Source organism: Dermacentor albipictus, chromosome 6 (assembly GCF_038994185.2).
Source record: "Dermacentor albipictus isolate Rhodes 1998 colony chromosome 6, USDA_Dalb.pri_finalv2, whole genome shotgun sequence".
Taxonomy (NCBI): domain Eukaryota; kingdom Metazoa; phylum Arthropoda; class Arachnida; order Ixodida; family Ixodidae; genus Dermacentor; species Dermacentor albipictus.
In genome coordinates, this window is record NC_091826.1 from 105,131,042 (window position 1) to 105,155,945 (window position 24,904).

The 24,904-nt window shown below is 48.9% G+C and overlaps 1 protein-coding gene across 16 annotated transcripts in view; it reads right to left on the reverse strand.

Moving 5' to 3' along the window:
- LOC139061333 (uncharacterized) overlaps positions 1-24,904 on the reverse strand; it is a 284,688-nt gene that overhangs the window by 88,943 nt on the left and 170,841 nt on the right. For all 16 annotated transcript variants that reach the window (XM_070541220.1, XM_070541213.1, XM_070541217.1 and 13 more), the window contains one exon: positions 16,349-16,372. In XM_070541220.1, coding sequence (XP_070397321.1) covers positions 16,349-16,372 — 24 coding nt within the window. The remainder of the gene's footprint in view (positions 1-16,348; positions 16,373-24,904) is intronic.

Here is a 24,904-nt window from a genome sequence, read left to right on the forward strand (position 1 = left end):
ACTAACGACCGACATGACCGAGTCTAGAAAGCGTACCCAACGAGCGCAAATCTTCTTGTGACCCAGTAGGACGTTAGTGATGCGGTCCACTGAACCATAGGATATGGCGAGTGCTGTTGGGGCTCGTCCACCTGATGTTGATGATCCTCTTTAGAGCCAATTGCGGGCCGTCCACTTCGGTGCTGACGGCAAGGTTTGATGTGGCTCGATTTTGAACTTTCACATTCCTTGAACCTCTCCGCACAGGGCTGACGTCAACGCAGGCATCCCTGCAAACTGCAGTACACACAACCTTCCGATGTCATATTCAATTACAGCCCACAATTTCTGCCCGATGTCGCCACTGGATGCCATGATTTGCTCAATTACTCTGGAACGGGAAGAGATAGGAAGGTGAGGCAACGGACATTCGATAGCGTTAACATCAGTGCATCCATGAACTCTGGTGCCCGATCCCCTTCCGGAGTTTCCAGGAAGGAAAGCAGAGACCCCTCCCCCCCCCCCCGAGGGAAATGCCGATGCTAGTCGCATTATCGTAGTGTGCTGGTTTACCCACGTCGTTTGAGGTTCTAAGCCTTCTCACTTAAAATTTTATTGCTTCTGAAAGCTTATTGCATCATTATTGGCGCTGACTTGCACGGCTATTATTAAAGTATTCGCATTATTTCTGAAATCTTGGCAATAGGACAACAAGCGCATTACCCTTACGCAGACACAACGTATGTAAATATACAGGGTGTCGAAACTATCATGCCCCAAGATTCAATATCTGCAATTGCAACGTAGCCGGATCGATCCGAGATAAGACTATTTGCAATCGCTTGAAGTTAATCACATTTTTCGTGCATTGTAGAATAGAAGTAGAATAAAACTAAGATATTGTACAGGAACATGAAGGATTCCCGATACATCTTTGTGTTGCTCAAAACGGGCTAAATAATTTTTTCCCCGCGTCGAAAAAGACCTCAAAACACAGGCGCCGGCTAAATGGGGAGGGGCGGATAGGGGAGGATGAGCTGCGGGACCCAATCCCTCTCCAGCGTTTCCGGAGGGGCCAGAGTCTCCCCTGCCATCCCGCGATCTACACAAACTCCTAAAATATTGTTAAGTGCGAAGGCGCCACCGATGTCTGTACTGATTCCAGCGGTCACGAAATTGGCGCAGTACTGGCACCATGCCAAGAGCCAGCAGCCCGCGCTAGCCTCCAATCGTCGTCGTCGTCTTCTAACTGCTCGCCCCTTCGTCATTGCAATTAGTCTTCCGTAGCACTACCCCCGGCGGCAAAAGCGCCGTCCCGGAGCGACTAAATGGTGGTCTCGAAAGCAGTGTAGTAGGCCTTGAGCCTACTGACGTGCACGACATCACTAGAGGCAAGAGTAGAGGACGAGGTTGAACTCACAGGAGCATTTGGTACGTCACAGGCGTCACCTGGCGCAGCACGGGGCAGGGCCCTATGTATCATGAAAGGAGCTTTTTTGGAAGTGCGACGTGACGAGAGGGCGACCATAGGAGAACGAGGGCACCAGGCGAAAACTGTACGTCATGGTGGCTGGCGTTGTCTTGACGCAGCTGAATGGTTTGCGAGGCCGTCAGTCGAACACGGGCAAGCTGTCGTGCATGGTCGGCGAGGGCGATGGCATCGCGCACGTACTCGCTTGTTGAGAACGCAGCACGAAGAAGTGCCGTGTCAAGGGGCTAGGTCGGTTCGCGACGGTACAGTAGATACTATGGAGAAAATCCGGCGGTGTCATGCCGGGAAGATTGCGCAAATGTGACGTAATGAAGGGGAATGTCCCAGTCGTGGTGTCCTTAGAAACGTATTTGGACAGCATATCGGTAAGAGTACGGTATAACCGCTCTGTAAGGCCATTGGTTTGAGAATGGTATGATGTAGTCAGCTTGTGTTGAGTGGAGCAGAAAGGCACAATTTCGGTGATAACTTTCGACAGGAAGCTACGACCACGGTCAGTAAGCAGCTGTCGCGGGGCACTATAAAGTAAGATAATGTCACGCAAGAGAAAGTCCGCGACGTCAGTGGCGCAACTGGCAGGCTTCGCCCGCGTGATAGCGTATCGGGTGGCGTAAGCAGTTGCGACGGCTACCCATTTTTCCCAGAGGATGACGTGGGAAAGGGACCGAGGAGGTCTAATCCAACAGGAAAGAATGGTGCCACGGGGACGGGCATCGGCTGGAGATACCGGCAAGTAGTACCTGAGGTGTTCTCCGACGCTGGCAGTGATCACAGGCAGGAACATGGAGTCGGACGGACCGAGCGAGACCAGGCCAATAGAAGCGGCGGCGGACGCGGTCGTACGTGCGGGTAACCACAAGATGTCCTGCAGTGGGTGCGTCATGCATCTCAAAGAGCACAGTCTGTCGTAGAGGTTTTGGCATGACAAGAAAATCAGATCCGTCAGAGAGGAAGTTCCTTCAGTACAGAATGCCACCGTGGAGGACATATTGGCGAACGGATGCGTAGGTAGGTGTAGAGCGCAGACGCTTGATGAGTATTCGCAGCGATAGGTCTCGGTACTGCTCATCGGCGATTTTAGCGAAGGCACCCTTGGAGGTATTGCTCTCGGCGTTGTCAGGCTTGTCTACCGGGTAGCGAGACAGGCAGTCAGTGTCCTTGTGTAGTCGACCAGATTTGTAGGTGACAGTATACGAATATTCTTGCAGGCATAAGGTCCAACGACCAAAACTTCGTGTCGGATCTTTCAGTGAGCATAACCAGCAAAGCGAATGGTGGTCTGTGACAACGGAAAACGGGTTGGCCATATAAGTATGGGCGGAACTTCGCAAGCGCCCAAACTTGGGCCAGACACTCACGCATCAGTAACGGAATAGTTGCGCTCCGAGGATGAGAGGAGCCTGCTGGCGTAAGCGATAACACGGTCGTTGCCGCACTGGCGTTGAGCCAGTACTGCGCCAATTCCGTGACCGCTGGAATCAGTACGGACTTCGGTGGGCGCAGAACGGGAAGCGTTGTGAGGTCTATTAGGTGCAAGAATGCAGAGGTCTCGTTATCGCGCCACTGGAAAGGGGCGTCTTTTTTCAAAAGCTCGGTTAGCGGTCGTCCTTTGGCCGTGAAATTTTTCACGAAATGGTGGGAGCACGAACGAAGGTCGATGAAGCTGCGCACATCCTTGACACACTTTGGAACAGGGAAGTGCGTAACAGCATGGATCGTGCCGGGGTCCGGTTTCACTCCGTTCGCGTACACGAAATGCCAAAGGACGGTAATCTGGCGAAGCCGAATGGGCACTTCGATGCATTGAGTTGCAGACAGGCTCGACGAAAAACGTCCAGGACTGCTGAGAGGCGCGCGACGTGCGTAGCGAACTTTCGGTAGAATACTATAACGTCGTCCAAGTCGCACAGGCACGTGGACCATTTGAAACCATGAAGAAGGGAGTCCATCATGCGTTCAAGAGTGGCACGTTCTTTACATAGACCAAACTGCATCACTTTGAATTGATAAAGACCGTCGGGGGTTACAAAAGCAGTCTTCTCGCGGTCGAGATCGTCCACGGCAATCTGCCAGCATCCGGAGCGAAGGTCAACAGAGAAGTAGCGAGCACTGAGGAAACAGTCAAGGGCGTCATCGATCCATGGTAAAGGATACACGTCCTTTTTGGTAACCCGGTTAAGGTGTCGATAATCCACGCAAAAGCGGCATGAGCCATCGTTTTTTACCAGTACAACAGGTGACGCCCACGCACTACATGACGGTTCAATAATGTTCTTGGCAAGCATTTTGCGAACTTCTGCGTGAATAACTTGACGCTCAGCTGGTGAAACTCAATACAGGCGGCGATGAATAGGAGGAGCATCGCCGGTATCAATGCGATGTTTGACAGCTGTGGTTTGGGTCAAAGGACGATCGTTACTGTCAAAATATCGTGGTAGGATAACAGAACGCGGTAGAGCTCACGAGCGTGCTAGGACGGCATGTCGGGCGCAGTCATTTTCTGTAAGCCGGCGGTGGTACAAGTTGCTGACTGCGATGGTAGAGGAGGATCGGCTGAATTGTCATCTGCAACAGATGCTACTGAGTGATCCTCAAATGAGCAAAGCTGGGCCAGGGACATCCCGCGTGGCAGCCCGTCAAGCCAAAATCGACCACAGGCAGGCAGACGCAATTCGCCATACTAGATAAAACTGTATGGGGTACTGTGATCCCGTGTGTAAGTGGGACGTCTTGTATAGTAGCCGCGATGTAGTGACCATCGGGGACTGGTGGAGATGACACTTAGGCAACGTAAGTTAATGCCGAAGGTGGCAAGCGAACGAAGTCGACAAAACTGAGGCGACTGGGGTGATGCAGCGTAGTCCAGAACAGGCAGGTCAAGGCGGAGAGTACTGGCGGAACAATCAATGAGAGCAGAATGTGCGGAGAGGAAGTTTAGAGGATGATGTCGTGGGGACAGTGGGCGATCACTGTGAATGGCACGATAGTGGAGCAATCGGCGAAAAGAGACACGGACGGCACACATACCAATTACGGGTGTTGTTCCGCCATCGCCGACACGGAAAACAGGCGTCGTGGCGTGATTATTTTCTTGAGGCTGTTACGAAGGTTAGCGCTCATTACCGACAAATGCACAACAGTGTCTATAAGAGCTGCTACAGAAACACCGTCGACTTGCACAACAAGAAGGTTCAGATGAGTGGGCAACGTCAATAGAGTATTTGGCGGCGTAGGGAGCAATGCAGCGTCACCTCGAGGCGCTGCATTGTCTAGTTTTTCGGTTGGGAGCGGCGTCCGAAGGGAGTCGACGAAAAAGAGCAACGGGGCTTGGCAGAGGAAGATTGTCGTCGTTGGGGCGAAGGCGAACGAGAACAGGGGCGGTTTGGCGCAGGAGAATCAGTGGCAGCATTACGAGAAGGGCCACCTGAGGGGCGAGAGTAGGCAGTATAAGTAGAGCGGGTCGGGGAACTCCAGCGACTGCGACAGTACCGAGAAATGTGCCCGGTTCGACGGTAGTGAAAACAAATGGGCTTCTCAGCAGTGCGCCATTCAGATGGATCGCGGAAACATGGTGGGTAATAAGATGCAGGACGGGGCGGAGTCGAAGACGCCTGGTGGGTATCAGGGCGATGGGCCGAGTATATGGTGCGAAGACTCATGTTTGCAAATTCCTTGCGGACGACTTCCTGGATTAGGGAAACTATGGCTGCAGGTGCGTTGGAGGAGCTGGAATCGAAGGCAGCCGGATAGGCGGCCTCGGTCTCACGCCCGACGATCCTGGTAACATCGCCAGTGTTGCTGGGACGAGGAGCGTCGGCACAGGAAGATGTCGCTGGGGTGTTGGGCAGACGGGCAAACTGCTGATCGATACATCTGCTTTTAGCAAGTTCCAGGGCGGCGATCTTTTATAACTGCATCCACCGTCGCCACGTTGTTGAAAACGAGCAAGTTGAAGGAGTCATCGCAATGCCTTTGAGGATGTGGGAAACCTTGTCGAACTCATGCATATGTGCATCAACTTTTCGGCAAAGAGCCAAGACGTCCTGAGGTACATTACGCAAGGCTCCGTTGACATCTGCTCATGGCTGGATAACGCCTTCTGCGCGGCAAGTTGGTGACCGTATGGGTGGTCCGAACAACTCTCGTGAGCTTTTGCTTAAGCGAATCCCAACTGAAGAGCATATCTTCGTGCGTCCGAAACCAAACTCGAGGTGTTCCACCGAGGTAAAAGTCTACGTTGGCGATCATGATAGTAAGGTCCCACCGGTTATTGCGTCTGACGTGTTCGTACAGGCTGATCTAGTCCTTGACGTCTTCTCCAGCTTTGCCCGAGAATACGCCAGGATCACGGGGAGCGGGGAGAGTGATGTAGGTCGTAGAAGTGGCAGCAGGTGTCGCAGGCGGCTCAGTCGAGTTGTCACCGCCGGGAGCCATGAAGGAAGGCTCAACGTACCGTCCACTGCGAAGCTCCGTGATGAGGTAAGGACGACGCAGATGAAAAGCTATATGCAAGTATATTTACAAGGGTATACGGCGCACTTGGCCAAGAGGCAACAGCCCGCGCAAGTCTCCATTCGTCGTCGTCGTCTTCTCACTGCTCGCCTCGTCATTGCAAATACTGTTCCGTAGCAATATCACTACCAACATTTTATTACCCATACAATTTGAGGCTTCTTTTGACTTGCCTAGACATTTGACTTAGAATTTTATTGTGGTTATTCGCTTACTGCATCATCGTTGGCGCGGACATGCACGGATCTTAGTTTATGCTTTAGCTTTACTTCTGCAAATCTTGACAATAGGAGGAGACGCGCATTAGAAAGTATTAACGGCGGCTGCTTAATACGTATTTTTTCACTTCAACATTGTATTGGCTTTCCACTGTAAACACCTTGTACATTTACAGTATATTTATTAGGTATACACACAGGACAATGCTTATATTTTCGAAAGAGAATGAGCTAGCCATTTAAGAATTATTTCTGAAGGTATAGATAGCATAAGCCCAGTGAATGTGTTGCTGCATGTTGACATCGCTTCGAATTGTTTTCCATGCTTTAATCACCTTGAAGAAAGCCTGCAGACTTCAGTGACAACTTCGGCATTGTTTGTTAACAGCGTGCGAAATGCACGTGAATGATATGTTTCTCAGTATTGCTTCGGTTTGCAGTAAGCGATACTAACGACTCATCGAAAAAAGGTCTATTCTAATAATTTACATTTACTAGGGATGGAAACATCAGTTACATGCAGAGGTCCTAATATATCCGCCTCCCAAACCGGCATTGGAGGCACGATTAATGCGCAGCGAGGCCCGCGCGCTCACAAGCAGCAAGTTCTGAAGGCAGGGAACATGTCCACCCTTCCACGTGATCACCACAAAGTAGTTATCAGGCCACGGGGCGGTTTGAACGTTGCAACAGTCGGGGCCGTCCGCCTCGCTTCGGCCCTATGTAGGGCAGCAAACGTATCTGCACAAGACGCCACGGAAGACATTATCTACCCAAATATGCAGCAAAACATCATCGTTGTGAGTACCCCTCACTCTCCTATTGCAGAACGGTACCGCCGACTCAACAGCTTTGATGTCGACAGACACTACTTCGAGATACGGGCATATGAAACTGCGCCCGACATTACAGTCAAGGGAGTCGTCCGAGGCATTCCTCTCTAAGAAGACGCGAAGGAGATTCACCTGAATATCGTCAACAAGAGGAACACGAATGCCTCAGCGGCCAAAAACTCAGCAAGACCACGTCTGTCATTATCGCCATCGATGGTGGCCGAGTACCAACGTGGGTGTACTACGGGGATGCTATGCTCAAGTGTACCTTGTACAGAAAGCAGATTGACGTGTGCCACCAGTGCGGACGCGTCGGCCACCGCATGTACGTCTGCCCGAACCCCCAAGACCATGTGTGTACAGGTTGCGGAGCCTCGAACCCAGAACCAAATCACACGTGCACACCAAGGTGTCACCTTCGTGGGGCAGCGCATCCCACTGCGGACAAGACCTGCAAGACTCAATTCAAGACCCCCTATGTTGTTAAGAAATAACGCGGGGACCGACAGAGGGCAGCGGCGTACGCCGCGCTCGAGCTACAGCAGCAGAACTACGACGAACATTTCCCACATGGCCCTCGCGCTCCCGCTCTCGAGGCCGGGCCCGGTCTCGCTCGGCTGTGGGGCCTCCATCCGGCCGGCAGAGTAGGTCTCGGAGCCGGGCGCGCAGCAAACCCTCCGGACTGAGCCGTATCCGTTCGAGCTCTCGCTCTCGGAGTCCGAAGCAAGCCGGCCAGCAAGATTCGGAACTAGCTGACAAGGTGAGCTGGGCAGATGCGGTTAAGGGCTCGCTGAGACGCAAGGCTCAAGGAGCTACTGCCTCAGAACCCAGTTAAAAGAGGGACCCTAGGGATGTGGCATTAGAAGCAGTGCAGCGCGAAAACGCACAGTTACGCATGGTCGTGCTACAATTAACCCAAGAAATTCGAGAGATGAACAGTCGATGGCGCAGACATCTATACCTTAACTTGCTTTAGTCCAGACTCCCGTCACGAACGGTAATGACAGTGCGGCGCCGCCCACAAAGCAACGCACGGCGGACAGTTCCGAGTCTCAACAGCTCGAGAACCTCGAATCAGCAGTAACTGATTGGCGCAAATCACAATAAATGACTGGCGGAAAGATAAAGGTGAAATTCAAACCGGAATCCGCAACCTCGGCGTTGCGGTCATTAACCTCACTGTTCGAACAGACAGGGTTGAAAGCCATATAGACAAAATCGAGACTAACATAGGCCTTCGCCCAGGCACGGAAATCATGCCCACCATGGGCCTTACAGCCATTCACCCTAGCCCTATCTCAGGTAAAGCACAAGTACAGCACCACGATGGCCAGTCCGACTAACGAGCTCGTGGTGTGGCAGTGGAACTGTCGAGGCTTCACTAAGAAGCAACCACTGCGGCAACAATACGTCCGACACGCGCAACCCAAACCCGACGTCATTATGTTACAAGAAACAGTAGGTACCCTACCCAAGCTCCCAGGTTACACTGCGCATGCCTCGCCGATTCCCGTTTACCGCGGACTTGCAATTTTAATTCGGAAAGGGATAGCAGTGCAAGAACACAGCGAAAAGCGGCACACATGCGGAATACATGCTTTTAGGGCCCCTTCATAATAGAACACGCAACCGCTGTGTATTTCTCCTCAACGTATATAGTAATCCGGCTCACTCAAGGGCTCGTTTGCTCTCTCTGTTCCGAGGGGTGCTTGCTTTAGCGGGCGCAAACCCGTTTCTGGTTGGGGGAGATTTCAACGCCCCAAACGAGGCCTGGGGCTATGTCTACACTACCGCCAAAGGTCGACGCCTGTGGCAGGAGCTGCATGATGCCGAATTAACTCTTATTACCGATCCCATGGCGCCGACCCGCAGGGCACCTCTACGGCACGGGACACGGCACCAGACCTGACGGCGGTCCGTAACATCCCTCAAGCAACGTGGTACAATACCTTTGAAGATCTCGGAAGTGACAACATGACCATAAAAACACGAATTCCTCAGGCGAGTACACCCCCTTTTCCTATGCTATTCAAATGGATGGACTGGGACAAATTCCGAAAGCAGGGAGTTGAACAGAGAAGTGAGGACAACATCGATGACATCGAGGCATGGATGGAGACGCTCAACGAAGACATGAACGAGGCGACGCAGACACTCGCACCCGAAGTCCAGGTTGACAAGATCGACAGCCGACTAGCCCGCCTTTGGGAAGCCAAGACGCCACTACACGCAAGATGGAAGCAAAGGCACAACCGAAAGCTTCATAAGAACATCGCACATATCAATCGCCAGCTGGAAGAACAGTGCCGGACCTTAAGCGGCCAACAGTGGTATGACATCTGCAACGCAGTCAATGGACAGCTCCACAATGGCAGCACGTGGCGTCTCCTTCGCCACATTTCGGGGCAAAAGCAGAGCAAGTCTGCTCAGCTAGGAAAGCTGCAACGCCTTTTTTATAAGGAACAGGCTACCACGAGTGATCATCAGCTCGTAACACGCCTGGTAGCCAAGTACTTCCCTCAACAGCCCGACGTTCAACACTGGAGAGAGAAATGTGACACTCGATGAATTTCACGAGTCAGAGATCCGCGCAGCTCTCCACGACCTTAATATCAAATCAGCACCTAGTCCCGACAAGGTTACGAACAAGACTCTACGAAACCTCGATGATGTTTCGATAACCGCTCTTACGGCATGCATCAACAAATGCTGGCGAGCAGGTCACATCCCAGGGGCGTGGAAACGCTCTAAGGCAGTCCTGATACCGGAGCCAGGCAAGCCGTCTTGCCTCGCTCACTTGCGGCCCATTTCCCTCACATCCTGCGTTGGCAAGGTAATAGAGCACGCGTTCCTCTCCCGCATCAACCACCACCTTGAGGTCACTGGAGCCTACCCAACCGCTATGGTGGGCTTCCGGTCACACCTCTCCACTCGACGTCATGCTCCAGATCTACCACCAGAATATCGATGACCCAACTAGTGGCAACCGGGCCATCTTCGGCCTAGATCTGGAAAAGGCATTTGACAATGTAGTACATACAGCAATTCTGAGCCGCATAAACAAGCTCAACTTGGGTGAGCGAAGCTACAACTACGTCAGAGACTTCCTGTTACGCCGCACAGTCACCGTCGTGGTCGGCAGCATGACATCCGACGAACATACGCTAGGCAGCACCGGCACTTCTCAAGGGTCGGTCTTATCCCCGCTCCTTTTCAACCTCGTGATGCTGGTTCTCCCAGCCTAACTCGGCGAGATCGATGGCCTCCATCACGCCTTGTACGCAGATGACATCACCTTGTGGGTCAGCAAGGGCAGTGACGGTCAGATAGAATGCACGTTACAAGCAGCGGTCTCTGCAGTCGAAACCAACTTCCAAGACACAGGTCACCAACTATCTCTACTCAAAACAGAGCTGCTCGTCTACCACCCGCGCCGCCGGCTCAAGCCTACAGCCGAATCGTGCCATTGTGACGACATAATCTTCTATACGCAAGACGGCTCCTGCATTCCCCGAATCCCGAAGATACGCATCCTAGGCATGCATATAAGAGCCAACGGGTCAAACATAGAAGCTATTAGCAAAATCGAATGCAAGGTTACAGCGGCAACACGTCTGATCAAACGCATTAGAAACAAGCACACGGGCATGAAGGAGGACAGTGTCATGCGCCTCATACACTCTTTCACAATCAGTCAGGGGCGTAGCCAGGGGGGGGGGGGGCTTATGGGGCTTCAGCCCCCCCCCCCCCCGAAATTTTTTCGTGCTGTCTATGCACCGCCGACCAAAGCAACCCCCGGCGCTGAAAATTATTCTGGATTTTGTCTAGAATGTCTTTTTCACGCTCGAAAAGACATTTCACCGCGAACATTGCGAACTCAGGCTGGATTTCGCGCCAAGGCACATGTACCAGAAGTCACATAATTAATGAACATCGCGGTTATCGACTCTTGTGTGCGCAATGGATGCCCAAGATTTTGAACCATCACCAGAAGACGGAGCAGTTCGGCGCTGCCTTGACTCATCTGATCTCGTAACGCAATGAGGGTGACGACTTCTTGTCTGCAATTGCGATTGGGGTCGAATCATGGTGCCACTATACTACGAGGCTGAAACACGATGGCAAAACTTACAGTGGAAACATTCGAATTCACCGTGCCCAAAGAAAGCAAAGGCCATCATTTCCGCCGGGAAGGTGTTGTTGACTTTTTTTTTCGATCGTCAGGGACCATTACTGATAGAATTTGCTAAATCTTGAGAGGCTATCAATTGTTTCCGACATTGTGAAACGCCGGAACGGTTGCGTGTCGCAATCCAGAACAAACGACGTGGACAATTGACGAAGGAGGTCATCTTGCTCCTCGACAATGGCCGTCCCCACGTCGCTGATAGGGTTAATACAAAACTGGCAAAGTTCAAGTGGGAAACGCTGCAGCATCCGCCATACAGCTCAGACCTGTCACCTTGCGACTTCCCCATAATGGCCCAACCAAAAAAAACAGCTAAAGGGAAGCAGATTCGTGTCAGACGATCACGTGAAAGAGTCGGTTGCAGACTTTTTTAAGCAGCAATCTAAGACATTTTGTGAGACGCGAATTCTTTTATAAAAAAACAAATGTTTTACTTTTCTTGACATTGCGTAGCATTCAAGAGTTCGTTTGCAGCATCTTTGGCAATGGCAGCGCAGTTATTCATGTATTTAATCCCTTGACAAATTGTTTAAGAGGAAGCTTTAGCTCGGGCCCAACTCCGACGCGGCCTATTCAAATAAATGAAAAACGCAGAAACGCTTTTCTGAGATAACCCCTGGATCGCTTTTAATTAAATTTGTTGCATTTGAGAAAGCTAAATTCTAGTGTCTCTTGGAAGCGGAATTTCGATTTAGCGCCTGAATCTTGTTTAAAATATGTTGAAAAAATCGAAAGTTCGAAAAAAAATAGAAGCACGATGTTTACAAACTAGCAGCTCTGCATCAAGAACAGATATCGCCGGTCTGTAAACGACATATATTATAACAGTCAAAGCGGATAAACTTGGCGCGTAAATTTGTATCTTACATGAATTGGTTACGTTGTGTACAAATGTTCTGCAAAAGCCGCATTTCCATATTACTTATCTTTTTTGAGATTCAAGTGTAACAAGTCTATTGTGTCCGCTGTAGATGTACTATTAGGTGCTATTCACAGAATTGTGATATCATTCTTCATTGTTGAGTTAGAGTTTTAAACTTGGTATTTTCGTTAGCGAAATATGTGCGATTTTGGTCGATTTTCAATAAAAAATTGACAACCGAAATGAAGAATTCGAAACCAGCCGTCACCAAAACTAAAGTTTTTCTTTTAAATGCAACAAACCTCGTCAAATTTGGTGGAGTGGTTGCCGAGAAAAAGGAATTCCCCTTTTAGCGAAATTTAAGGGAACTAAAGCTTCCCCTTAAGAGGAAGCTTTAGCCCGAGCCCAACTCTGACGCGGCCTATTCAAATACATGAAAAACGCAAGAACGTTTTTCTGAGATAACCACTGGGCTGATTTTAATGAAATTTGTTGCATTTGAGCTAGAAAGTCAAGTTCTAGCGACTGTTGGAAGCGGAATTTTGAGTTATGTCCTGAATTTTGTTAGAAAGATTTTCAAATGTACGACCGTTTGAAAAAAATAGACGCGCGAAGTTTACAAATCCATAGCTCTGTGTCAAGAATAGATATTTCGATATTTCGGTTCTGTAGACGGCATCCGCGAGATCATTCAAAGCGGACAAATTCGATATGTCATTTTGCATCTTACGTGAATTGGTTACGTTGGGTACAAGGGTTCTGCAAAAGCTGTATTGCTATATAATAAAATTCTTGATATTCATGTGTAACATATCAATTTTGTTCGCTTTAGATGTACTATCAGGTGCAATTTACAGAATTGAATTACCCTTTTTCATTGTTGAGTTAGAGAATTGTAAACTTGATAGTTTCGTTTTTTGAAAATTTCCAATTCTTGCCAATTTTAATAAAAAATTGCCGACCTAACTCGAAAATTCGAAACCAACAGACACTAGATTTTAAGTTTTTCTTTTAAATGCAACAAACCTCGTCGAATTTGGTGCTGTGGTTGTCGAGAAAAACGAATTTTCCTTTTACATGTATTTAGATAGGAGCACTCGAGCTAATGCTTCCTCATAAGGAGGAGGCCGAGCTGCAACTTGAGCCCCCCCCGAACGAAATTTCTGGCTACGCCACTGCAATCAGTCACATTACTTATGTGGCTGCCTTCCACATTTGCTTCGCCCTTGGCCTACCGGAGTCCACAAGCACTGCTCGCCTGCTGCAGCTGGGGTATACAATACTCTTGAGGAAATCGTGGATGCGCAAAGAACCTCTCAACTCGAACGCATGTCTCTGACAGCCACGGGCCGATACACCCTGCAGAAACTCGGCTTCAACTACCACGTCCAACACGGTCAGAAACAGGTCATTCCACCCGACCTCAGCGACACGCTGATTGTCGCCCCTATCCCTCGAAACATGCACCCCGAATTTAATCGGGGCCGACGCCAGACCCGTGCTAGGGCACTGCTGCGCTCCTTGGGTGGAAAGAGGACTACACGCTTTGTAGACGCCACAGAATACATACGAGAACACCGGCTCACGGCGGTAGTCATAGACGTTAGCTCCCGGCTTACGCAAGCGTGTAGTGTCGCAACGGAATACCCCGAAACAGCGGATAAGGTAGCGATTGCGCTTGCGCTTACCGACCCTCTCTGCGAGCTAGTCTTTAGCGACTCACAGTCCACAGTTCGCAACTACGCGCAGGGGCACATTTGCTCCGAAGCTCTCCAGATTCTAAGGAAAGCTGGTCGACAGGACTTTGATAACACCGCGATCATGTGGTTTCCAGCGCACGTCACCACACCCACCGATGAGGGCCCCCCTAACTTGAACGAGGTAGCACACCACTCTGTGCGAGAGCTGACCCGCCGCAAAGAATCGCAGACCGCCTCTTCGAGTTCGGAACTCCTGGTTCAAAACACGCAAGAACGCCTAGTCAGGTACAATGACATCACCAAGCACTACCAGCTAGGCAGGCGGTTGCTGCCCCACCTCACCCCATGCTGAAACGTCGCCAGGCAGTCATCTGGCGACATTTGCAAACACAAACGTTCCCCAGTCCGGTGCGATCGCAGCACATTTTCCACGCGCAATACCCGACTGGTCTTTGCAAATTATGTCAGGAAACTAGAGCGACGCTGTCACACATGTTGTGGGAGTGTCGTGTTACATCAGCTGCAATGCCAGTAGCTCCGGAGGCTCTTGCGTCGAAGTGGGCCGCCGCTCTGGGCAGCTCCAACCTGAAGACGCAAGAGTGGGCTGTCCAGCAAGCCCGAGAGGCGGCGACGAGGCAAGGCCTCGAAGTCCCATCATGCGAGACCTGAGCTCGGGTCGTCAAATTTGCCGGATTCAAAATAAAATTGTTTCTATCCATTATTATATACAGGGTGTCATGCACCCACATTTTAAAACAAATTGCTTTACTCAAAGAAAACCTAGTGGATATGTTTCCGGTACAGTGCAGGAGCTGCCAGTAACATTTTTCATTATTAAGATTTATTTTATAACTGTAATTAAAGACGTACTATACTAATCGGTAATGTGTCAATGAGATATATGAGGCACAACCAAGGGACATCTACCTGTGGTATTTTCAGGTACGTACTCATTGCCTACTAATTTTCCCCGACTGATAAATAAGCCCCGGGATATATCAGAAATACCACGTGACTGCGCTTCCACCCACATCAAAAAGCAGCGCCCTCGATGAAGAAAAACATCGTGATTGGGCTAGTTGCTTATCTGCCACACCCCACGCCCTTATCTGCCACGCACCGGCCACGAAGAGACCTACCTCGAAGCTGGGGTAGCAGACGACCTGTCGCACATCCAATCTGGCTAAGTTTCGGTTAGCTTGCCGCTATATCGCGAGTGTGGGGAGGCTTTGTGCGGTGTCTCCACGGGTGCCAATTATCTTCGCCGAGAATGTCATCTAGAGTCAGTATAGTTTATAATAACCATGGCAGGCGAGTCGGTCCTGACCTTATTCGCGTCTCCCTGTCCGCGGATCAGAGTCACGTGGTTGCACTCGCGCGCTGTCCTCCTTCCTTTGTTTTATCCTTCGAACTGCATGGTCACTATGATAGTTGCGTTTGATCGCGGTGCGCAGCCCCTTAATTGTTCTGTGTGCTGCGCAGTCCGGTCACTGCGATCAAACGCTGTCTACTGAGAAGGCGAGCGGTCATAAGATTAAGGCGCGTGCCGTGAAGTGTGAGAAGGAAATTCCGGAAAAGTGGGAATGTCTCTACGTTCACTTTGTTGAATAGCATCAAAGAACACGGGGTGTGGGAATATCGTCCGCGTTTCAAGCGTACCAGGAAGCCGCCGGCTACGTAAGGTAGGTTGTTAACATTAAGCTGGTTGTTTTAAATAAGAGAAGGAAGCTTGCTTCGTAAAATTTACAACCTGTCTGAAGTGTTGACATACGTGTTCTGTCATTAGTGGCGCGGGAGGGCCTGCTTGCCGGTATTTGGACAAGGTTCGTTTTTGTGCAAGCGTCCCAAATAATGCGCGCGGGTTACCGATTTATATCTGGTGATGGACGAATAGGCTAAAAGTTTAGTTTTGCTGGAGCATGGCTTAGTTTATGTTTTAGTCGTGCAAAGTTTGTGAAACGCCGAGGTAAAACTCTTACACATATGCGAGTTCAAATCTAGGCTTCAGGTTATACTTTTTGTGCCGCATAACCCGATTGTGGTTTTGGCATGTAAACCCTAGAATTTAATTTGGTTACAGCTACACCTTATCAAGCTTTTGTCAAAAGATGGAAGGCTGTACCAAAAATAAGTGATGAATGATAACGTTGATTTCAGTGAACATTTTAACGGTGGGCGAACGCTCCCTTGAGGGTAGCCCAATGAAACTGGTAATGAGATAGGCACGCAGAACTGTCGATAACAACAAATTGCGCATGGTTAGGTAAATGTACTCTAACTCTTCTGAATAAACTTAGAGTTCGAAACAAGGCAGAAAGTTTCATTAAAATGAAGGAATGTAAATCAACCTGTCCTGCTTTATCTAGGATACTCGAAAAAGAGTGTGCAACTGTTACCAGCTGCACAACAGCTGAAAACTATTCTACAACAGTGCTACAGAGGGGAAAGTATTAACTTGTCTTTTAACTAGTTAGTTATAAAATTTTGTTACGTTGTGCTCAAGCATCTTCCAATCAATATATGATGAGAAATTAGCAAGTGGACACTCGACTAAGGTATTTACCCGTGGGCACTCCAGTGGCTGCGGCTATGATCGGTGCAAACGTGAAAAAAAAGGAAAAAAATGGAAAAAAATATATGAGTGGCAATTCTCGCATATATTAATTTTGGAGTGCGACATATTTAACATGTTGGGCTTCTTTACACCACTCTAGTTATATCAGAGATCGCTGGCATCACATCAGAATTATTTCATAAAGCATCACCTATGACAATGAACTGTGCAAAATATCAGCATATTTAAACTAGGGAATGCACTGCATTGCTTGCTCTCGATGCCCTCTGCTAACAAACTCCGCCACACAGAGTACTCCTTTCAATTTCGCGAGGGCGACACAGAAATAACGCATCGAAGCCCACTACGTCGCTAATAATATGCCGAATATTTTCAACTGTTCATTGTTAATGCGCTGATGCTTAAGCTACAGAATGGCATTTGCGTCTCCCCGTACTGTGTCTTCTGTTTCCAGAGTAATCGAGAGAGCCATGGCATCCAGGGGTGACGTCCGGTTGAAACAGGGGGTGCAAAAGAATTTCTGACTGCAGAAGGTTGTGCCCATCAACATTCATCATCGCGTGACTACAGTTTATGGGGATGCCCGTATTGACTGTCAGCACTGTGCAGAGGTGGGCAAAGAATATGAAAGACTAAAATCTAACTGCATCAAATCTCCAGGATCAGGACCGAAGTGGACGACCCGCAACTGCCTCCGATGAAAGCCATCAACATTAGGTTGACGAGTTGATTGGGGGCAACTGGAGCATCATGCAACGCGAGATCGCAACAACACTCGCCACTTCCATTAGTTACGTGAACCACAAGATCAAGAACCTACTGCGTTAAAACAACATTTGCACTCGTTGGGTACCAGGGCAACTAACAACCACCATGAACGAGTCGGGAAAGCGTGCTCAACGACCGCAAATCTTCTTGTGACCCAGCAGGACCTTAGTGATGAGGCTCAATGAACCAAAGGAAATGGCGAGTGTTGTTGTGATCTCCTGTTGCGTGATCCTGCGATTGCTCTAAATCAGGTCGTCCACCTGATGTTGATGATCCTCTTTAGAGCCAATTGCGGGCCGTCCACTTCGGTGCTGACCGCAAGATTTGATGCGGCTCGATTTTGAACTTTTACAGCCCTTGAACCTCTCCACACGCGGCTGACGTCAACGCAGGTATCCCTGAAAACTGCAGTAAGACAGCGATGAATGTTGATGGACACACAACCTTCCGCATTCATATTCAATTACAGGCCGCGGGTTCCACCGGACGTCGCCACTGGATGCCATGGTTTGCTCAATTACTCTGGAACGGGAAGAGATAGGAAGGTGATGCAAATGACATTCGGCTCTATAAACATCAGTGCATTAACGATAAATAGTTCAAAATGTTTCCAATAATATTTCGAATGTAGTGGGGCTGGAGGCGTTGCTTTTTGTATCGGCCTCGTATAAAAACCTGTGAAATGTACTTCGCTTCTTTCACTATCAGTATCTATAAGATAGCGCTAGAGTACAGCGTGCTTTTGTTAATTTGAACACGTTCTTAAGGGCCTACGAGATTTTCTCGAGTTACATCTCAAGAGACAAATACGGTAGCAGCGTACGTCATCTGCGAGAAAATTAGTCAATTACGGTCATCAAGAGTAATTAGAATATTATCTTTTTTTGTTTCAGAACTGTTTTATACGCCTTGCTGCTAAATCATTCATTCACTTTACGTGATTACAGCAGCTGGCCCCGCAAAGTGCGCTTCGCCATGAGAGCCACCTGTAGCATATTGACGGGTGGCTCGTGTCGTCACGGCCCCGAGCCACCCATCAATATGCCATCATCATGTCGTCGGTACATGTCGAGAGACAGCCACAGAAGTGAGCGCGCCTGTCTCTCGACATGCACCGACGACTACAGGGCTTATGGCGGCACCCCGCGGTGGCCCCAGTATCTAAAGTAGGCAGTGCGTTTTTGCAATTCTCAGTTAGAAGTTTGCGACAGTAAGCTGAACCCTTTGCCGCAAGGATGGCTAAAGTTCGCGGTTGCGATTTATCCTTTGTTCGGGTACAAGACTGCTTCTGCGGTGACTGCTGCAGGGAAGATGCTGGACCCTATGGGAACGGACCTGAACACGATGTTACTGGTGTTTGGGACAACCTAGTCCACATAAATGCCAGGAGCGTCCAGCAGATGAGCACAATGAACCAAATTTAGACGAAGTGGAGCTGATATTAACTATATCCGCTAGGCTTTGTTGAGTGATCCGATGTCTAGATCGCTTTTTTTTTAATTCTGCCCTTGCCGTAATACTGCTTCTGTACCTCAATAATAGGCACACGTCAGTGGTGCAGATTTACATCTCAAACAAATCAGCTCGGTGCGATGTCTGCACAACTCGTTTTTCTGGCGATAAATACCATGAATGAATACATCACCAATAGGTTCCGTCAAAGTCGCATAAAGAAAAGAGCGAATTTATTGAAAATGCGTACACCAGTAAACGAAGTCACCAGACGGACGGGTTAATAAGAGCGCGACTTAGCGCTACCACCGATGGAATTCTGCTGCATTCGCCGATGAACTGCCGTTCCCGCTGCAGTTTTTGCAATTTTATTTTCTCTAAGGAGCTGCTAGGAAACCTAGAAAGCTAAAGTCTGCGGAACTTTCCGGTATTTTCTTTTTCCCCAAATGTTACTAGAGGGAGATGCCACATGATACATTTAAAGTGCAGAGCAGTGCCTGCCAAAGTGAATGGGCGCTGGTGGCAAGTCCCAGTTTAGTCCTCTGCTGCGTAAGCATAAGAAAGAATTCAGTCGAGTACAAAATTCGCATGCAGAAAGAGATTACGTTGTAAAACAAACAAATCACTCGGCGTGGTACATCTGCTCATACAGCATCGAGGTGCCAAATGTGAGGCGAATTTTTCAGAGAAAATGGAACAGAAATGCCTCATGCAGCAACTATTAGCAGTCCTCGCCCTGAATTGCCTACATTCTCAACACATCATCCAAGAAACCAGAATATCTAAGACGTCCTCGGGCGAAAAGAATAAAGCTACATGTTAAAGAAGCACTTGCCTGCTATCATTCCGATAAGACACAGCGTGATTTACAAACGAGGCAAGGTGAAAACTTCGCAATGAAAAAAATTAACGATAGTTCAGCATAAAGCAACTAGCAATAGTTGAACATGCGCGCAGCCACGCATAAAATAGATGCAAAAGCATGAAGTGTGGGATAGCTAGTGCGATGATTTACCGGGCCGCATCAAACCGACAACTTCAGCTCTTGCAAGCTGCAGTAGCTTTAACGCACAACACGATGCACTCGTGCAGTCGTGCTGCGTAGCTAGCGCAACACAGTGAAAACGCGGAAAACGGTAGAAGCGGCATTCAACACTTTAGCGAATGCCTTCAACCCGCATGCTGCACTGCATATGAACCGAACAAAACATGGGCAGGCTTTGCACACTGCAGACGAACCGAACAAAACATCCGCAGGCCTTGATCAATTTCGTCGCTTACCCGTCTAAATATGATCGAGTGGAAAAGCACCGAACAAGAAAAGACAAAAAGCATGAAAATAACAAGAAATTTCCCGACGAACGGCGGCGATCCATTGCTACCGTTGCTTCCGCTGACGAGGCTTTGGAGGAAAATCGTATCGCCGGCCCGTTTTGCCGGTATTTGACCACCACACCGTGCAACAATTCTTGTAAATTCCTTGAAGCTTTGACCACCATACACATGCGAAGGTGGTTGCTTATTTTGCTCTCAAAATGTATTCACAGACAGACAAGCGCAATCAGTGACACAGAAAACAACGGCGCGTGGCTTCCTCCTCTCCCGAGCGCGCCCACTACGCGGGTAGAGAAATGTGCAGGTAGGACACTCAACTAATGTACCCATCGCCTGTCCAGTTGGAGCGGCTATGATCGGTGCGAAGACAACGACAAAAAAACCAGAAAAATGAAACGAATTAAGAAGAATGTCAGTCAAGAATGTCATTCTCGCACATCTTAAAAAGAATGTCATTCTCGCATATCTTAATTTCGGAGTCGGACATATTCAGCATCTTGTGTTTCATTACACCATTCTATCTCACAGATCGCCATGAACGCGTCAGAATCATTCGATAATGCAACCACTTATGACAGCACTTATATTAGCATATTTGAATAAGAACGGGCTGCACTCTCCGCTCCTGATGCCCTCTAGCAATGCCATAGCCGAAACTATATCGCGGCGGGCACGGAAGTGTTTATCTGATGGTCGACCGCTTCCGTAGTGCTTCCTTGACCCCGTGGTGCGCTTTAATTAATGCGGCTCTAGTTCTACACACTCCGCTTAAGTTGCCCGCTTGGCATATTTGCATGGCGTTTATTTTTCAGAAATTCGCAACTTTCACTGACGGTGGCGCCGTCGTATGGCGACGGCCGGAAACAATCGAAGGATTATACTAGCCGCTGGCTGCCGCCCATTCGCGTAGCGTATTGGTGTTGTCTACGCTTTTCCTTCACTTGTGGTTGATGCTTTAACGCGTTCAAACCTCCCGTGGGAATCCTGAAGGACACTTAACGTGCTCTGAATGAGCAAACATATAAGTAACCGTATTTGCTGTGTGCCGCAGTGCAGAAGGTATGTGGCAGGTAATGTGAGCCTTCACTCACTCCCACCGGCTGCGTCCATGAGGAAGAAATTTATTAAGCTGCGGATCGGCAAAGCTGTCACAGAATCGATGAAGGTTCGCAGTGCGCACTTCATGCCGGAGGCCTTTTTTTGGAATACGGCAGATGAGTGGCGATTCCGAGCAATTGATATTGCTAATAGACGCACCTCCATAAAGACCCAGGCATTGCAATATATTATGTGCAGGGAAAGAAATAATGCGTAATTTTAACTCATATGTGTTGTAGGATGACTGATGCTCGCGTTTTTGCTACACATGCCTTTGCGGCTATGTTGGAGCGCAAGCATTCTCCGGGAAGCCTTGTACCTGCATTAAAATTTCTTGTTCATGCTCATGAGTTCGTGCTCTGCAACGCCCGCTTGATATTCCACCACTTTCAGAGTTTCTCATTTGTGCATGGAAGCAAAGTGACTCAGGCGTAGTGGAACCTGGAACTCGTGCTTGTCGTCGTGTGCCACTTCGATGCACGGCTGTAATCGTAAGGTAACAAATCCTAATCCAAGAAGACTGCGCAGTGTTCGCCTAGCGAACTCTCAGCTGATTTGCGTGTATATTATTTTATAAAGATAACTGGAAGAATGAAGCGAGCATTGCCGCGGACCGGTAAATATCGGCTATGTATCGCTTGATCTTTCTATACCCAAGACGCGGTAGGACTGACGCAAGCTGTTGAACTACCGCAAGACTGTAGTAGCTTGCACAGCATGCATAAAGCGCAATAACTAAATTACAAGGGTGAACGGTGATCATATTAGTTCGCAAAAGCGGTCATGGATGGGTTTTTGTTAATTCTCGTGTTCAACATCCAGCGTTGTGAACACAGGCAAGGATAACTAGACAAGACAGTTTAGCTAACAAAACGCAGTTCTAAGGCTGCTTTTCACACCATCGATGTAAAGTCGCATCGATTTGGGTCGCGCAATGCCAGAAAAATTTGTTCTCCACACGGCGGCTTATTCAAGCGGTCCAAGTAACAACTTTCAGGGAGAAGCGCACCTTAAAAAAGGACACGGTACGCGCTCTATAGGTCGAATTAATACCATAGCAAAGAGAAAGTACGGTCACTTCTTTAAATAGCACCGTCGCGGTAAAACTGAAATCACAGCTCGTGCGGTTTGCTTCGAAGCCGCGAAGTTTGCATGCAAAGGCCTTCAACAGTCACGGAGGTTGACGTACACACTTTTATACCGCAGTACACAAGATGACCAGCGTTTATGACTTCCTCGCCTTCAAGCAGGCTTCGAATCCTGCGTTCTGCTAGCCCAATTTGAACCATTACGCAGGCTAATACCTACGGGCGTGTAAACTGAAGAGACATTTGAACATGACGCAAAACATTTCACTGAACTAGACGACCGCAGCACTACACCGACTGCTCTAGTTCTTAATCTCTCGGACAGCCATTTTGGATTTAAGATGGCGCCACCTATAGGCCGTGAAAGTTGCTTATAGGAGCAACGTACTGTACCGGACCTTGAACTTAAGGTTATTCTGTTTCCCCCACCCGCTGTCGTATAGTAGTGGGGTTTGCTTGCCTTCTCACGCCGCCTCTCCTCTCTCATATGGAAACTGCCTCTTCTCCCTATCCTCCTCTCTACAGTTCTATCTAGCGTCTCCTCTGGCGTCGCGCGTTAGTAGAAAGGGAAGCGCTGCAAGTTTCTGCAAAGCTGAGGGGAGTCACTGATAATTACAGCGCTCACGCGGCTAATGTGGCGACGGCCAGGGAGCTCCAGAGGACATTGTGCATATTCGATGCCGAGGGGGTGAAAACGAGCTTCTCCCATTGCCTTTCCTCTCATACTCGCACCCCTACCCCCCCCCCCCCCCCAATGCTATGTGCGCGACAGCAGCAGCAGTGGGAAAGTCGAAGAAAGAGGCAAAGAAAGCTGCGCTTTAAACCGAACACGACACCTGGCGCTTTGGCGTGCCAGGTGTCGCGTGAAGCAAGAGGGCATCACCGAGATGCGCGTCGCGATGCAGCGGGCCGGGACGTGTTGTCCTCGGCGAGCCAGCAGCGGGACGCTCGCGTGCGGATGCCGGCCTCTCGCTCTCGAAACCCGCGCGCGGCTGGGCTTAGCTGCTCCACGTATTCCGGCTTTCGTGGCCGATGCTGCTTCGTCGGTCTCTCGTCTAGCTTGACCTCCGCGGCGTGCAGCGTTGGCCCCGCAAGCCGCTGCCACGGCTTACTGGCTCAGGCAGCACGTACTGCTGTGACACGTTACTAAAACACTTTCGTTCATTCGATTTGAGTAAGTTTAGGTTGTATAAAGTTAGGTTAGGTTAGGCAGGGTGCCTTGGCGACAGTAGTGTGATAGTCCTGCCGTATTTAGTGTCTTCAAGCATTCGGTCCTCAAACATTACAGACGAGGAATAAATGCGAGCAATAAAAAATTATCCTTAAATACTTATGCTCGCGGCTCTCGCAGAGCTCACCTCCATCGATTGCAATACTTGGAAATGATGAGTGCGCCAGTTATTTTCACGGGGTTTGCTTTACAACCATTGTATTTGCCCATCCAGATAATTTATTTAAGGTAACCTGTCCCACCCGTTCACACGTAGCAACAATAAATATAAAACACGTGTAAATCGTTAACGTTCACGGATAAAAGATGATGACTTTGCTGTCTGTATAAATTCAATATATTTTTACAGCCATGAGTTTGCCACTAAACACTCAGCCTTGTGGTGCGCCAGCCTCTTTGCTAAGTGGTCTTGAAAAAGCACTGCCAACTCTTATACAGAATGTGTGGCCAGACAAGTTGATTTCAGTGGTGTTCAAGATGCCTATGCCGGGCACGCAGTGCCTACAGATAATGTAAAATTCTAAAGCGCCATAAGCTATCGTAGGGTTTCGCTGTGACTGAAAATGCAGATAACAAGTATTGTTAATAAAATAAGGCGTCTGTACTATTCGACTTAACCTGTGGTAGATGGACGCTTATTCATTTGCCCTCCCTGTTTATTTTTGTTGTTTATTGCTCTTCAAAAAGTGAAGCAGACGCCGATATAACTTTTGAACAACTAGCATGGGCAACTCGTCAATGCCACTGGTGGAGGAAGACGTGAGACTCCTCTTTGAGAACTGGAATCGTAACAACATCTTTCCAACCAGGCAGGACGCACGCTGAAGAACACGTGTTTAAAACAGAGAGGACAGCTTTTAAAGTGTCATTAGGTAAGCGACTTCCTCGACCCGAGTTCTTGCGGCAGTTGAGGGATGCCTGGAGCTCGGAGGAGTGAAATGAATGGTTTTCTGCATCCTTTAGTGCTTATTTTTTTTGCAAGGGTGGTCTTCTTCTCGCCGTTTGTATATGAAGAATGCTCAATGAAACTGCTGAAAGCTGGAGTCCAGTTGAAAACGTTTACCCAGAAGAACTGCCTGGTCACAGAGGCTATCTAACAAAGTGATTACCAAAGCTAAGGGGTTTCATTGTCGATTCTCTATTTCATTCTTCTCACTTATCTGTTCGAAAGTTCACACCGGAGATATGATTTTGCCAACTTTCTCTCTGAAGCCTGTCCAGGTGACATTTTGCTAATTTTCCGCAGTTCAAGAATCACGAAGGAGCCCCCATACATTTTTTACCACTTGCGCACTTTCGCACAATCATCCTTCGAACACAGATCTCGTCGTTTGGTCTAGTCACTCCTTTTGTTTGTGGGATGCATGCGCATGCTGCATCAATACGTAGAGCTGCGAAGTTTGCAATATCATATTCTGTGCTTAGAGCGCAGATGTCATCCCACGACAAATTTGCGAGTTCTCACAAAAGCTTTCAACCTTCCCCCTAGAAACGTGTGAGGAGCACATATCCTGTTTTGATTTCTTCAGCACTATAGAAGGGAATCTTTTCAATAACACCGCACTGGGGCCA